The sequence below is a fragment of the Malus sylvestris genome, chromosome 4 (genome assembly GCF_916048215.2).
Source record: "Malus sylvestris chromosome 4, drMalSylv7.2, whole genome shotgun sequence".
NCBI classification, from domain to species: Eukaryota; Viridiplantae; Streptophyta; class Magnoliopsida; order Rosales; family Rosaceae; genus Malus; species Malus sylvestris.
The window spans coordinates 24511112-24528398 of NC_062263.1; the positions used below are offsets into that span (position 1 = coordinate 24511112).

At 39.0% G+C, this 17287-nt stretch overlaps 1 protein-coding gene and 1 pseudogene across 5 annotated transcripts; one reads left to right on the forward strand and one right to left on the reverse strand.

The window, feature by feature from the left end:
- Positions 1-853: 853 nt before the first annotated feature.
- LOC126618794 (uncharacterized) lies at positions 854-17226 on the reverse strand. Of its 5 annotated transcripts, none has more exons than XM_050286960.1 (3): positions 16220-17226; positions 2331-2421; positions 854-1245 (listed from the first exon to the last, which is right to left on the reverse strand). In XM_050286960.1, exons 1-2 carry the CDS (start codon positions 17117-17119, stop codon positions 2365-2367), a joined length of 957 nt encoding a protein of 318 aa, XP_050142917.1. In that variant the 5' UTR covers positions 17120-17226; the 3' UTR covers positions 854-1245; positions 2331-2364. The 5 variants fall into 5 exon arrangements, with proteins under 5 accessions (XP_050142917.1, XP_050142916.1, XP_050142915.1 ...); XM_050286959.1 differs by lacking the exon at positions 2331-2421 and adding an exon at positions 15711-15801 and having other exon boundaries at positions 16220-17225; XM_050286958.1 differs by lacking the exons at positions 854-1245; positions 2331-2421 and adding exons at positions 14219-14640; positions 15711-15801 and having other exon boundaries at positions 16220-17225.
- On the forward strand, positions 6278-12584 carry LOC126618795 (protein ILITYHIA-like; annotated as a pseudogene).
- Positions 17227-17287: the final 61 nt, after the last annotated feature.

Genomic DNA, 17287 nt, shown 5'->3' on the forward strand with positions numbered 1-17287 from the left:
ACATCTATGGGGAGGATACTACCTCCATCTGGTTCCTTTCAGAAAACAAGACCAATCACAGACATTTTGGAATTAGAAAAGGGTAATTTCAGAAAAACCAATCTTTTACTGTTTGGATGAAGATTGGAATAACAATCTGTTGCGATCATATCGCCTGAAAATATGCGAGAAGAGATGGAGCAATAGAATTCATGTGTGTCATGAGATTTTCATGCCGCGTTTGTCAAGCAACTAGAAGAGTCTTCTGTGAGCTTCTTGGAGCATTCATAATTTGAGGCCATTCAATCTGCCCTTCATGCTTCTTGGAGCTCAATTAACTTGTTTCAGCTAGGTTACATATTAATTTCAGTCAAAATGTTGATAAATCTTCGACAAAACTTTTGTTTCACCATTTTAACACCTTAACTAAATAAGAAACTAAGACGGGAGCATAATGTATAACCATCCATCTGCAGTTTTGGCACCCGTGACGTCTCATAAGAGTCGAACATAGGACCGCTTATGGGGAGATTCTCATATCGAGAGGACCGAAAATGTGAACGAGGAGAGATCACCTACTATGTCCTACATTTGTATGTAGTTAATCCCACCTACATTATGACCTAATGTAGCAAATTGTCTCCGGTTTTACGCTGCTCTTCTTTGCAACTGCTCTGTTATAAGTTAATAATATCGTTAATACAATTCTTTGTTTGTTGCGTTACTCTTTTCCGAATATTTTTATAAGACGGCATCATAACGTAACAAGAGGCAATGCTTTGGGTCAGATGTCCACACGACACACAAGTTCGTGAGTAGGAAACTGTCACGTAACAACACTACACATAACAGAAGAAAATTAATTGGACAAGAGTTCCTACAAATTCAAGATCTCCTCATTAAAGAATAAATTCTGCCCTACAACCGAAGGTACATCTTCTTGTGTCTTTCCCTGGTCCATGGTTGAAGAAGAAAAGATAAAAACACTGCACAATCCATTTGCTTTCATCTTCCTTTCATAAATCGGACTGATTGGAACAAACACATGGATAATACACGGGTCATGATACGGCAAAAGCAGAGTACAAAAGGACATCCTCAACTACCACCAAAACATGCCAACCATATGACTACATAAGCACTTCCATGGTTCCTACAAATTTTCATCTCAGAAAGTCGTTGACCGTATGATTCATCAAAAAGCAATGCCATGGCTGCTAAATCTTACATACATCAGCTAGCACACCCACCGAGTTGGGCATTATCCTGTATCCAGTGATTCCAACAGAAAAACCAACTCAAAGTGAGACTTAGAAAGCAGACACGTGTCAAGAATAAACTTAATCTTTACTATGAACGATATTCACTGATTCCAAATGAAAATCAAGAATACACTCAAAATACAATGCGATTCCACACAAGGGAAATTATTAGTTATCATCGTAGAAAAGAGACTGAGGGTCACCTTATAAGGGAAACCAAAAATCTTATACAACCATTAAAAGACGAAGATTAATGAAAAAGGGGTCAAATTTTCAGAGGGTGCATATTGGGCAAGAGCAAGTTAGCATAGCCACACAGTGCATCTGCATGCATGTCTCACAAAAGAAATCGTCAGATGTAGTGTACAGCATACAAGGCAGATTCGAGAGAACCTAGAAAAAGTCGCCATAGACAGATGATATTTGGTGCTAAAGGACGTGGACAAGCTCAGCTACCAGAAAAGAACACTACGAGGGACTAGAATCTGGACTTTAGTAAGAGGATTAAATTCAAACGGAAATACTGCAAGATCAATATGTAAAACAAGGAACACAAAATGATGTCGAAGAAGCAAAAATTAAACAGATTCAGGAGACAATACAAAACATGAGAGTATCGGTCATATATGCAAATGTTAAGCTGTGTATAGAATTCAAGCCTATCGGAACCAAAGGGGCTTGTATAGATTGATGTCACATTTGATATACTCCACATTAAATGGCAAGGGACTCTGACACAATCTCTCTCTTTCCACGATCTCACAGTTGTGAACAACACCGCTATAATCTATTTTAAGGTTTCAAAAAAAAAAAAAAAACCGGCCTCAATGAGAGAATTGAGGCCCCTATGAATTTTCAACCAGGCATACAGGGGTGCGAGAGTTTCCCGTCAGGTGTAAGCCTTCCATGCGAAAGTGTACGCTTTGTGTTAAGGCAGTCGCTATTTGCCCAAGTCTTATGGCTTTTGGTGTCTGCCTACAATACTTGATTCTTTTTATAGGAAACTAAAGTAAAATATCATGTATTCAAACTGTATGAATATAGGAATTAAAATAAACTGGCCGGAAAAAGAAAATCAACAAAACTCACCACCCAGAAAACGCCACCAGCTAGAATTGCGCAATTACTCCAACCCAGCAGACCTAGCAGCTTTGTACCTTAGCTTCCTATTGTGATTTTCCTGCCAAGATTTTCCAAAAGAACGAGTTAACAACTTCCTAATATGGGATGCAAGGCACACAATTGACATCACTAACATTGAAAATTAATGATTATTTGACGGCATTGACAAAATTCCAGCAAGTTTCACACGAAATTCTCAAAAACTTGCTAATTTCAGTAAAGAAAAATCGTAGCATACAAACTCAATATTTACAATGACAAATTCATGATTAATTGACTGCATTGACAAAATCCCATCCACAATTGGGCCTTTTCATGGATCAAGGCTCATATTGGACGGTGATGATCCAAGCCCGAGCCTGTACGAAGCAAAACTATGGGTTTTTGCCATAGCAAATCCGGAGAGGCCACGTGGATTTTAAGGCAGAGAACGGAATTAAGGAGTACGTGTAATAGTCATTAGAACTGATTTTAGGTATCGTTTGGTATGCAAACGGGACGGGACGAAACGGAATGGAACAGGACGGAACGGGACGGGACGAGACGGGAAATGACGGAACGGAATGGAGAGGGAGCAATGATGCCCTCGGATGGAAACAAGGAGGAAGAAGAAGGAGATGGAGATGTTATAATTTTGTGTTCCACGGATGTGGAACGAGTCGTTCCAAAGGGATGAGGCGGAACGAAAATTCACCCAAAATTCGTCCCGTGGAACAGCATGTTCCACCCATTTTAGGCGCACCAAACATGAGACGAAACGCCTCGTCTCACCCCGTTCCGTTCTGTTCCACGTACCAAACACTTCCTTACAGCACACATCAGATATTTTACATTTACCCTACCAAGTTTAAAATCTTTGCTACAACCTCCAACCTCCAACCTCCAACCTCAGCCGTCAATCTACCTCCCTCGGAGCGCAGACCGTCCATCTGTCAGACTCTAGTAGCACAAAACTTCCCTGCATGCAAAGGTCATTGAATCACGTACACATCACACGCATTCGGCGTCCCTGCTGCAAAGCCGTCCTTTTTTCTCTCGCGCATAAAATCCGTTATTATATGCAGAGAGCCAAACACCCACTCACTCACTCACTCACTCCCCGCCATTACCATTTACCTCCTTCCTTCTCAGCTTTCTCTCTGTATGTCTCTCCTCTCCATCTCTATCTAACTTCACCTCTCTCTTTCACCGTCGTTCTCTCGTCGTCGACGGAATGTTCTACTCGCACTAGCTTCTAGCTCGGAAAGCTCCGCTACGTCAAATCTGGTAAACCCTCACTATGATTCTCCGATTTCTACACATTTTTTGTTGAATCTATCTTTCACATATTTGCTCTGTTTTTTCTTCGTATATTTCTCTGTTTTTTTTCCTTGCATTTTCATCGTGACGAATTTCGTAATTTCATGCAATGTCGCCTAGAAACTGAATTTTTCTCTGGAGTTTATGATTTTTCTTGCGTATTTTACTTTGATGTTTCTTTGGATATATAATTTTTCTCTTCCAAACTGACATTTCCTTGCAAACGGTGAACTCACGAAGGAGGGCTGCTCAAAAGCACGCCAAAATCAACCGCAGGAAGCTCAATAAGCTCGATCTCGTCCAGATCTGGTAAATCCCTACTTCTTTTTCTTCCTTTTTTTACTTCTTCAATTTTTCAGAGTTCACTGTTTTCGCCGATAATTTTCACTGGTTTTTCCGATGAAATATAATATTTCATGATTTTTCTGCATTTTTTTTTATTTTTGCAGCGAAGAGATTTTGAGCCCTTCGGTTCCCATGGCTCTTCGCCTCTCAGGGATTCTAATGGGTAACCAAACTCTCTCGCTCTGTCTCTCTCTCTCTCTCCCTCCCTCTCCTCCGTTGCATTTCGCTTCGTTTGTGTTTTTCAGGTGACGTTCCGATCCTGCTTCCTCTTGCATTCGGATTCGAACAATTTTCAAATTTTTCGAATAAATATTTTCTGACTTCTTCCCTTTCTGTTTGTTGCTCTCGTTTTCGTACACAGAGGATGCGCCTCTTCCACTGGTACTGTTTTTCTTGGAACTTCTTATTTTAATTTCCGATTTTTTCCTTCTAATTATTACCATTATTATTCTTAATATTTAATTTTCATATATGTGTGTGTTGTTGTAGGTCGAATTAAACGAAGCAAGGAAGATGAAACCTGTTGGGGACCACACCGTCCTCCCCGATGGAAAATCGCAAGCCAGGTGGGTCCCGCTTCTTTCTTCTTTTCTAAGTTACCAAAATTTTCCGAACCGCCGCATTTTCGAAACACCGGCGTAGTTTAGAATGACGTTTTGGGTGGAGGGGCAGGATTGTCATTTGATATGTGGATTTTTGTTGTCTCCATTTTTGCAGAAAGGAAGCTATTACGCTGCCTGAGAACGAAGACACAGAGATTGAAGGAATTCTTAATTTTTCCCACGGCGGCAGCGCCTCCCTGCAATTTCAGCGAACCTCCTATTTTGCTATGGTAAAATGTCGAAACTCTCATGGATGGTTCATCGAGGGTATTTTTGTCAATCAGTCGCAAGTGTCTGTGTCCGTCAGTTGATAGTGTATGTATGAAAGGTGTTTGAAGAATTCCCTGAACAGGATTTGTGAGCAAAAACCCCTTCCGAGGACAAGATTTTAATGATGGGTCAAGTTTGTGTGTCCTGATTATTCAACTATTTTTATTGTTTAGCCCCGCTATCAAGGTGTGCATGCCACACTCTGGGGAGAAACATAGTTTCCGTTCGAGCAAAGCTATACTACCAGTTATGGTTCTCAGTTAAAACGTTTTCTTTGTATGGCGATGTGCCAAGGCTCGTGTTGATGTAGATCTAGTTACACATCAGACACAACGAATTGTATCCTTTCAGCTGTTATGCCTTGTTTTCGGATACGATAGGAAGATGCGATTGCCTATGTATGAAGTATGAACTGCATAAAGAAAATTCTAAACTGATAGAATCCTCTGAATTGCCTCATTGAACTATTCTCTATCTTTGCAGCGACTTGATAGTGTTGAACAATATGTTAACAACAATGCAGCAGGGGAGGAAGGTCCAGCTCCGCAACTCTACCAAGTTCTATCATTCGTTTAAACTGCTTTTGTCATATTTTTAAGTTGAGTCATTTGTCCACATTTATCCAAATTTGCTTATCTGCTAACTTATGTTACTCTCTCATTCAGCTAATGTCGGGAATATCACCTTACCTGATCGTTTTGATCCATTTCAAGCTGACCATTTTATGTACAATCGCTTCGAGAGGTGAGACGTGTGTCAACCCTCCTACATGAAAACTCAATGTTTTTAAAGTTGTAGTCAGTCTTACATGTGTGTTCTATGTGGATGGAAGATTTGATATCGAACGGGATGAAGAGACACAGTTTAACTTCACGTCAGGAGAGTACAAACATATTCCGATACCCTCTTCACCTCCTCGCGATGAACATCAGGAAGGTCAGATCATCCCTTTACCCATAAAATAATTTGCCAATTTCTGAATTTTGATAAATTTAGATGCAAGGAACCAAGTCTACCCTAATTTACATAATAATTGCACGTGAAACTCTTCTGATCTCAGGGCTTCCTGTAGGTGATACAAACCAAGATGATCAACATCCAGAACAACAGGCCAATCATCCAGATGAAAGCAAGGAAATTAGATAGGTAGCAAGTAATAATCATATTTTCCTAGTCATACAATGACAAAAAATCATCTTCTAATGTTGGAAAGTAACTACCAACTGTTCAATGTTGGGATGTGGATGAAGCAGGTCCAAAAACGACTGGGGACTAAAAAATGGAGAACAAGAAAGCAACCATCTGGAATCGATTTTGAACAAACAATCATTCCTGGTCATGAATGCTAATCTTGGCTCCAAAATCCTTCAGATGTTTCACGAGATGCAAGGAAACAAAAGGTTAATCCCTGATCCCCAAGGTGTATGCATCAGTTTATGCCCATCTATATTTCAATTCTGGTTAATGGAACATGCGAACATACTAACTTAAAGTTGAAGGGACTAGGATGGGTTACCTCGATTGCGGTTAGTGCAACATAAGTCTTATTTCAAAGCTGTTGAATACACTGTTAGATTTCTATGTTACCAAGTACAAACTTCATTCGCCTAAATTTTCATGCAAGAACTTCATATTTCTTACGCTATGTGTAGCTGCAGCGCAAAGATGTAATGGAAACTATGAAGATAGCAAACCTCATGGAGCTGCCACCTAAAGTACTAATGGAAGATTTATTTACAACTGGAAGTGAAAACGTATATTATCCACATCCTCTCCTTGACATGTGGATGAAAAGTGTCCGAACTCCTCACGAGTCTCCTGCTGGTCAGTACATGTTATTTCATTTTGAGAACTTCCTCATGTATATAAATTCAAGAAGTAGAAAGAGTACCTGAGTTATTTCTCTGTCTACAGGATGGACATCCTCGCCCCTGCCCCAAGGACCACTGTCACCAATACGGCCTGAGAGGCAAAACTATGATGATCCAATGGGATGTGTAAGCCAGTCCACCTTATATTACTTGTTCATTTTCCGAAAAGATGAGTAAGCTCATGTCTGACACGTTACAATGTGTTGAAACTGGAAATGTGAAGCCTTTTGAAGATTTCATAGTGGAGGTGGCTCCTAGTCTTCCATAGATAAGCAACGGCCAAGTTCTGGTGTGACAAAGGGCAAGAATGAGCCAGCAAGTGTACTCATGGAAGGACTGACAGCCAATCTTAAGGACATTGGCTTAGGGGGAAATGATACTAACCCGATGGCAGTGCCTGGAAATTCTGGTACGGTTAAATTTGTTTAATTCTTTGCATACCTTGCATCTTTGGTTAAAGCATTTCAAACATATTCAGTGATGTTCTAAATAGTTCTTTACTTCACTTAAATTTACAGATGACGTAAGATCCATCCCAAGCTCAGCATCAGGGCAGGGAATTCCTTCAGAAGGCAATTCAGGACGGTTAGTAAATTGTTTCTGTCAACCAATTTATTAATATTTCAATGCTATAAAATGTTCATAAATTCTTTGGACAATTATCTTGAAATGTCTCGTGCAATTAGAGCTTTCTTGCTTCTCGTAGACCATGTGATAAAGTACTGTCTGTGAACAGGTCCAGCAGGAAAAGGCCTCATTCTGCATCCGGGGGCAACATTAGACTTGAACCATTACTAGAAATGAGTCAACCTGATGTACATTTCAAGTTGTCGAGCTCACCTGAGCAAGTCCCGGCATTTGATCAAGGTATGTTATACCTTACCACTCCTGTTGGTTGAGTTTTTATTAAAGGCTTTCATGGTGATCATCAATAGCTCTACCTGCAGCTCCAAGTCCATCGACGCGAGTTTTGTTCTGCGCTGATCATCCATATTTGGTCGGAACTGCAAGGGGAGATGCATTTTGGAAGGTATATCTTTCTCTTGATTTTTGTTATTTGAGAAAAGGTGTTTTTTCATTATGTTGCTTGGTTTAGCAGGTTTTTTTTGCATCTCATTTCTAATCTGAAAGCAGGGCTATCTCGTATAATATAATCTTGATAAAATAATATAATAAACCAAGATGCTTGAAGATTACTTATCTTCCATTCCATGAAAGGCTCATAAAATTTAAAACGTATTTGGGAACTGGTTCCATTGAGTTTTTGCCTATATTTTGACAATAAGTCATGACAGTTTGTTTCCTTTCCCTCTTTTACTGGTAGAAAATATCTGTTCATATGGATTTGTGTGCCTTCTCATGCTGATTTTATCTATTTTGGCATAGTGAAATCACAATAGCCTTTTTGAACTGATTGGATTGGTTCTTTCTGTCTTCAGAGGCTACAAGAATGTATGCATGCATGTGGTTTCGACACCATTAGCAACATTTTGGCCGACGTGGAGAATTTGTTAAAGGTAAACCAACTCATTTTTTTATTCATTATAATTGATGAATTCAACCTTCGCTCATTAGAAATCATGAGATAGATAAATAATAATATTTTGCTGAAGTACATCTTGCATTGGTGAATGATGATCTATAAGTCGAACTGCCTGGTAGAAACACCGTACAAACTGCAATCGAGCAAAATATGTGTTCCAAAGACACATGCACTTAAACTATTGGTTAAAATGCAATATTGTTTGTTGGTAGTACGTGGTAATACCATCAGTTTAAGGCTCATAAAATCTTAAAAACTTATTTGAACTGCGTCCATTAAGTTTTTGCCTATGTTTTGAGCTGATTGCATTGGTTCTTTTGTTCAGTGGCTGCAGAATTGTATGCATGCTTCTGGTTTTGACATCATCAGCAACATTTTGGCTAATGCGGAGAATTTGGTCAAGGTAAACCAACTAGTTTTTTATGTTCATTTTAATTGATGGATTTAATCTTTGTTCATTAGGAATATATGAGATTGATAAATATTTTGCTTAAGTACATCCTGCATTGGTGAATGCTGATCTCTATAAGTCGAACTGCCTGGTAGAAACACCGTACAAACTGCAGTTGAGCAAAATATGTATTCTAAAGACGCATGAACTTATTAAACCATCTGTTAAAATGTGATAATGATTGTTGGTGTTATACCATAAAATCTTCTAAAGTAGTTTTACCTTTCGTAGGATGGATGCCAGGTTGCCAACCAGTAACCATATATTTTCTTAAACATGCTTTTAAAAGACAATTGTCTATTAATCGGAATGGTTTAGGATTTTGATGTGGTCCTGATAGAAACCGACCTACAAATGTGTCTTACAGAGAGAGAGAGGGATGGGTTATGTAGGTAGTCCATTATAAGATCTCTTTTTGTTAGAGGTTTTTTGGTTTTTTATTCTCCATCATCTTCTACGTTAGTAATTTCACCGACTTTTATGAACATCTAATGTGTTACACTTTGTAATTTATTTGAACTAAATCAATTTTTTACTTTGTTTGGTAGTTTATCTGAAATTTGTTTCCACTTATATTGTTTCAGATTTTTGATACCCCTGAAGGCTTGATTTCCAGTGGTAAAATGGGAACTGGGAAGTCTGCAAAGAAACCTGGTGAATTATTGTTGCATACGTGTTTTCACCGGAAATTTTGTATGTTTTTACTTTAATCAAAGTATTGAGGAGCATTAATTCGCCAGATAAAGGAAAAGCTGCAATGGCGGAGGCATGCATGCGTGAGAAGGTCCGAGAAATACAGAAAAACCTGTCCTCCAGGCATAGAGCTCTCGGGGAATTGGCAATTCCTAATCCTAATTTCAGACAGAGTCGGCTTTCTTCCCTGGTATGCTTCTAAAAGCCAGAATATGTGTAATCTTAGTTTTAAGTAGTTCATTGATATATTTGCTCTGAGTATTTTTATTTCTTGGTTGTTCTCTTTGCTACTTTTAAATCTTTTAATTCACGAACCCAAAATTTTGACCAAATTTTTTCACCTATGAGGTTTCTTTGACACTATATATGTTCCCAGACTACTTAAATCAAAATTTCTGCCTTAATATGCTTATTTTTGCTTGGTGAACATGTCTCCATCAGTTAGCCACTCATGATTTTAATGATATTGTTCATAATTTGACTATTCCCTCATTTTGGATTAAATATTTCTCCATTGTTAAGTTTATTTGTTTACAGTGTCACAATTTTCTAAACATTTATACCCAAATAAACTTTTCCAGGCTTTCGAAACATCAATTTGAGTTTGTAAATTTTGTTGTGACGTATAACAATGTTGGTGGCGTTTGCAATAATACGTGCAACTGTCACATAAAAATGGGGTTGTTCAGATATAGATTATGCATACTATCAAATATGGGCTTATTTAGATATATATTTAAATAGGTTATAACAGCCTACCTCTGAATGGAGGACCTGAGTATTTATCTTTCAGTGCGGCCTCGAAAAAGGCTTGTAGCACATCATTTTTTGCTTGTTCGGTTTGACTTGCAACCGTCATTCCAGCCATCTTTCACCGCTCTCCTCATCATATCTCGTCAACATGTTTTCATTGTCGTACAAGCCTATGAGGAAGAATAGTGCAACTTCTGCACCACTCTCCATCCCATAGGCCCTTTTCATCAGTGGAAACTGAGACTTCAGCTCTCTATTGAGCATCCGCAATCAGGCTAATATGCACTTTGATGATGATATGCACACTCATCAGAGTGATTTGGTACAACAACTTCCTTAAGGTAATGACCTTTGGGTGTATTATCCTCTACAGAGCCTAGAATTAGCCTGTATCCGCAGCATCCTCTTCATGTAGTACTTGCCACTTCTAACAATTTGATTAAATCTTCTTACTAATGACCATTAACTTGTCACAAAATCTAATGCATCACAAAATCTAATGTCATGGTAGAATCCACCATGCCATTGCATCTCAAGGACATTATGGGTAGGCTATCTGAGACTAGACTAAGCTTTGTGGTTGGATACAGAATGAAATCGTCGTACAAAATTTGTCGTGAATATGTTGCCATAACGATTTCATGTTGCAATATAATAATAAAGTAAGTGGTGCCTTTCACAAAAGGCGAGGGTTACTGTTGAAAACATGCCATGATTTTGATCAAGCAACATCACAACAAAATTTACGAACTCAAATTAATGTTTCCAAAGCTTGGAAAAGTTTATTTGGGTTTAAATTTTGTTGTGATGTTGCTTAATCAAAATTATGGTTGTTTTCAATAGTAACCCTCGCCTTCTGTGAAAGGCACCACTTGCTTTATCATTATATTGCAACATGCAATTGTTATGGCAACAGATTCACGACAAATTTTGTACGATGGTGTCATTCTGTATCCAACCACAAAGCTTAGTCTAGTCTCTAATCGTCCACCCACAATGCCCTTAAGATGCAATGGCATGGTATTAGCTTTTGTGACAAGTCAAGATTCACGAGCAAGAAATTTAATCAAATTGTTAAAAGTGTCAAGTACTACATGAAGAGGATGCTGCGGATACATGTTAATTGTAGGCTCTGTAGAGGATAATACACCCAAGGGGAATTATCTTCAGGAAGTTGTTGTACCAAATCACTGTGCATATCAGCCTGGTTGCGGATGCCCAACAGAGAGCTTGAAGTCTCAGTTTCCACTGATGTAAAGGGCCTATGGGATGGGGAGTGGTGCAGAAGTTGGACTATCTTTCCTCATAGACTTGTACGACAATGAAAACATGTTGACGAGATATAATGAGGAGAGCGGTGAAAGATGGCTGGAATGACGGTTGCAAGTCAAACCGAACAAGCAGAAAATGATGTGCTACAAGCCTTGTTAGAGGCCGCACTGAAAGATAAATACTCAGGTCCTCCATTCAGAGGTAGGCTGTTATAACCTATATATATCTAAATAAGCTCATATTTGATAGTATGCATAATCTATATCTGAACAACCCTATTTTTATGTGACAGTTGCACGTATTACTGCAAACGCCACCAACATTGTTATACGTCACAACAAAATTTACAAACTCAAATTGATGTTCCAAAGCCTGGAAAAGTTTATTTGGGTATAGATGTTTAGATTGTGACACTGTAAACAAATAAACTTAACAATGGAGAAATATTTAATCCAAAATGAGGGAATAGTCAAATTATGAACAATATCATTAAAATCATGAGTGGCTAACTGATGGAGACATGTTCACCAAGCATATTAAGGTAGAAATTTTGATTTAAGTAGTCTGGGAACATATATAGTGTCAAAGAAACCTTATAGGTGAAAAAATTTGGTCAAAATTTTGGGTTCGTGAATTAAAAGATTTAAAAGTAGCAAAGAGAACAACCAAGAAATAAAAATACTCAGAGCGAATATATTAATGAACTACTTAAAACTAAGATTCCACATATTCTGGCTTTTAGAAGCATACCAGGGAAGAAAGCCGACTAAGTCTGAAATTAGGGAAGAAAGGGCCTATGGGATGGGGAGTTGCGCTACAAGCCTTGTTCGAGGCCACACTGAAAGATAAATACTCCATACAAAGGTAGGCTTTTATAACCTATCTAAATAAGCTCATATTTGACAGTTTGCATAATCTATATCTGAACAACCTTATTTTTATGTGACGGTTGCACGTATTACTACAAACGCCACCAACATTGTGATACATTCAAGGAAGCTTTTCTAAAATATGGTCACAACTCTAGCTTGCTAAACGAAATCAGGGAGAGGCTCTATTTCTCATCTACCCCGCCAAACTTGCTGGGAAAGATGATGGAGATATCATATTTCATTCAGATGAGACTCAGTAAGTCTAAGTATTCATCACAATATTTGTTGGATAAAATATGGGTTCGAATGCGAGTCTTATTTTAATTTTTTTTCCTAAATTTCAGTCTTTCTCTAGCATAAGTAGGGCGGGCACCGCTGACATATCTATGGGGAGGATACTACCTCCATCTGTTCCCCTTTCAGAAAACAAGACCAATCACAGACATTTTGGAATTACCAAGGAAAAGGGTAATTTCAGAAAAACCAATCTTTTACTGTTTGGATGAAGATTGGAATAACAATCTGTTGCGATCATATCGCCTGAAAATATGCGAGAAGAGATGGAGCAATAGAATTCATGTGTGTCATGAGATTTTCATGCCGCGTTTGTTAAGCAACTAGAAGAGTCTTCTGTGAGCTTCTTGGAGCATTCATAATTTGAGGCCATTCAATCTGCCCTTGATGACTTTTTTGCATTCTCGACTAATCTCATTCAAATCAACACGTACTTACTACTGCATAACATGCTTCAAGTTCAATTAGATTTCATTGTATTTGCAATTGAAATTAATACTCCCCAACGAAATGAATTTTGTTGAGAATTCTACCCGATCAATCAATCTTTATATATATTTTTCACTATTTTTGAATTAGATTATTTGTGAAACGAATATCTAGCTGGTATTAGTATTACTATTACATGCATAAACACATACATGTTTTCAAAATAAAGGGTAAAGTGAATAGTACCAGGATTGATTTTTTAGTGTAAAAATGTGGTTTTTCGTTAAAGTGAACAGTATTAGATGCTTTTCGTTAAAATTCTCTAAAAAGAATTAGGTATGAAATTAAACAAAACCTCAAATTGCAAACAAAAGGTTAAATACATTACTTCTTGTGATTCGATGAAATTCATCCTCTAGAATATGACGCTCAACCAGCCCGTTTGGTCATTAATTACTTGGAGCTCAATTAACTAATTTCAGCTAGGTTATATATTAATTTCAGTCAAAATGTTGATAAATCTTCGACAAAACCTTTGTTTCACCATTTTAACATCTTAATTAATACGAAACTAAGACGGGAGCATAACGTACAACCATCCATCTGCAGTTTTGGTACACGAGACGTCATAAGAGTCGAACATAGAACTTCTCATATCAAGAGGACCGAAAATGTGAACGAGGGCATATCACCTACTATGTCCTACATTTGTATGGAGTTAATCCCACCTACATTATGACCTAATGGAGCAAATTGTCTACGGTTTTACTGCTCCCATATAAAACTTTCTTGCAACGGGTACGCTGCTCTTCTTTGCAACTGCTCCGTTATAAGTTAAATAATAGGGAACTTTAACGGAAAGCACCCGGTACTGTTCACTTTAACGAAAAACCACATTTTTACACTAAAAAGTCAATCCTGGTACTATTCACTTTACCCTTTATTTTGTCCTTATCATTAAAACTCAAAGTTTTCAAGCCATTTTCATTAGTTTTCCTTAAATAATATCGTTAATACAACTCTTTGTTTGTTGCGTTACTCTTTTTTTTGAATATTTTTATAAGGTGGTATCATAACGTAACAAGAGCAATGCTTTGGGTTAGTTGTCCACACGACACACAAGTTCGTGAGTAGGAAATTGTCACGTAACAACACCGCACAAAACAGAAGAAAATTAATTGGACAAAAGAGTTCCTACAAATCCAAGATCGCCTCATTAAAGGATAAATTCTGCCCTACAACCGAAGGTATATCTTCTTGTGTCTTTCCCTGGGCCATGGTTGAAGAAGAAAAGATAAAAACACTGCACAATCCATTTGCTTTCATCTTCCTTTTATAAATTGGAGTGATTGGAACAAACACATGGATAATACACGGGACATGATACAGCAAAAGCAGAGTACAAAAGGACATCTTCAACTACCACCAAAACATGCCAACCATATGACTACATAAACACTTCCATGGTTCCTACAGATTTTCATCTCAGAAAGTCGTTGACCGTATGATTCATCAAAAATCAATGCCATGGCTGCTAAATCTTACATACATCAGCTAGCACACCCACCGAGTTGGGCATTATCCTGCATCCAGTGATTCCAACAGAAAAACCAACTCAAAGTGAGACTTGGAAAGCAGACACGCGTCAAGGATAACCTTAATCTTTACCATGAATGATATTCACTGATTCCAAATGAAAATCAAGAATACACTCAAAATACAATGCGATTCCACACAAGGGAAATTATTAGTTATCATCGTAGAAAAGCGACTGAGGGTCACCTTACAAGGGAAACCAAAAATCTTATACAACCATTAAAAGACGAAGATTAATAAAAAGGGGTCAAATTTTCAGAGGGTGCATACTGGGCAAGAGCAAGTTAGCATAGGTGCATCTGCATGCATGTCTGACAAAAGAAATCGTCAAATGTAGTGTACAGCATACAAGGCAGATTCGAGAGAATCTAGAAAAAGCCACCCTAGACAGATGATATTTGGTGCTAAAGGACGAGGACAGGCTCAGCTACCAGAAAAGAACTCTAAGAGGGACTAGAATCTGGACTTTAGTAAGAAGATTAAATTCAAACGGAAATACTGCAAGATAAATATGTAAGACAAGGAACACAAAATGATGTCGAAGAAGCAAAAACTAAACAGATTCAGGAGACAATACAAAACATGATAGTATTGGTCATATATGCAAATGTTAAGCTGTGTATAGAATTCAAGCCTATCAGAACCAAAGGGGCTTGTATAGATTGATGTCACATTTGATATACTCCACATTAAATGGCAAGGGCCTCTGACACAATCTCTCTCTTTCCACGATCTCACAGTTGTGAACAACACCACTATAATCTATTTTAAGGTTTTAAAAAAAAACCTGCCTCAATGAGAGAATTGAGGCGCCTATGAATTTTCAACCAGGCGTACAGGGGTGCGAGAGTTTCCTGTCAGGTGTAAGCCTTCCACGCAAAAGCGTACGCTTTGTGTTAAGGTGGTCGCTATTTGCCCAAGTCTTATGGCTTTTGGTGTCTGCCTACAATACTTGATTCTTTTTATAGGAAACTAAAATAAAATATCATGTGTTCAAACTGTATGAATATAGGAATTAAAATAAACTGGCCGGAAAAAGAAAATTAACAAAACTCACCACCCAGAAAACGCCACCAGCTACAATTGCGCAATTACTCCAACCCAGCAGACCTAGCAGCTTTGTACCTTAGCTTCCTATTGTGATTTTCCTACCAAGATTTTCCAAAAGAACGAGTTAACAACTTCCTAATATGGGATGCAAAGCACACAATTGACATCACTAACATTGAAAATTAATGATTATTTGATGGCATTGACAAAATTCCATCAAGTCTCACACGAAATTCTCAAAAACTTACTAATTTCAGTAAAGAAAAATCGTAGCATACAAACTCAATATTTCCAATGACAATTTGATGATTAATTGACTGCATTGACAAAATCCCATCCACAATTTACTTGCAATTCTCCGAAAATTTACCATATTCAGTAAACAAAAAAGCAATCATTGCACACAAACTCGATACTGCTAATGACATATCATGATTGTTTGACAACATTGACAAAATCCCAACAAAATTCACATGGAATTCTCCGAAAATTTTACTAAATTCAGCAAGTGCTCACCTGCTCAAGAACCTTGGCGGAGCTCTGCTCAACGAGCCTGGTCAAAGTTTCAATCTTGACAAGCATTTTCTCATACAAGTCCTCGACGCCGGCGGTGTAATTCGCAGCCTCCGAACCCATCAGCCTACTGAGGCTTCCAACATCCAAGCCCTCACTGCACATATCCAGTTCGCTCTGATCCTTGTTGTGCTGCTTCAGTTGATCTAAGCTCTCCTCTCCCCTGTCGACATTCATCGGCGAAACCCTAAGCTCGCAGGGCAAAATTGGGAACGGCGAGCTAGGGTTGAAATTCCCGTAATGGGCTCGGAACGCGGGCCCAATGTTGACGATCTGGATCGATTTCGGCTCGAAGGAGTGCTTGGATGGCCGGAACTGATAGGCACGGTACTCGTGAGTGTGGATGGTCTGATCGGTGACCGGAGAAGCGAAGAGGAGAAAGAGGGAGGGGGTGAGAGTTGGGGTGGCGGGGGAGCCCTCGGGAGGGTTTTGGATTGGGAAGTTGAGAGTGGGGTTGGAGGAGAGAGAGTTGGAGACTGAGAATTCTCGGAGGGAGGGGCGGAGGTGGGTTCTGCGGCGGCCGGAGAACCAGCCGAGTAGGTGGGAGGAGGGGGATTGGGCCTGCTGGGCTTGGACGAAGCGGCGGAGGGAGAGGGGGTCGACCCGGCCGGAGGAGTTGTAGAAGGAGAGGGTGGAGCCGGAGCAGAAGAAGGCGGTGACGGTGGCGATGAGAGTGGCGGAGGAGGTGGAATTGGGAGAGTCGTCGGTGAGGGTAGGGGGGATGTGGCTGACATGGCCGAAGATCAGGCCGTCGACGGAGCCTGGGGAGGTGGAGAAGCGTTGGATCATGGAGGCCAGGGCTGGGCCTGACATCGCCACCTTGTCTAGGGAATGGTCTTCCATTGCATGAGCAGATTAGCAGATGGGGAGAGAGAGAGAGAGAGAGAGAGACAGAGACAGAGAGAGGAGAAGAGAGGAGAGTGCGCGAAACAGAAATGAATTAAATGGCAGTCGGTAGCTGACTGACTGGTTTATTTGTAAAGGTTTTATTTTATTTTATTTTATTTTTTA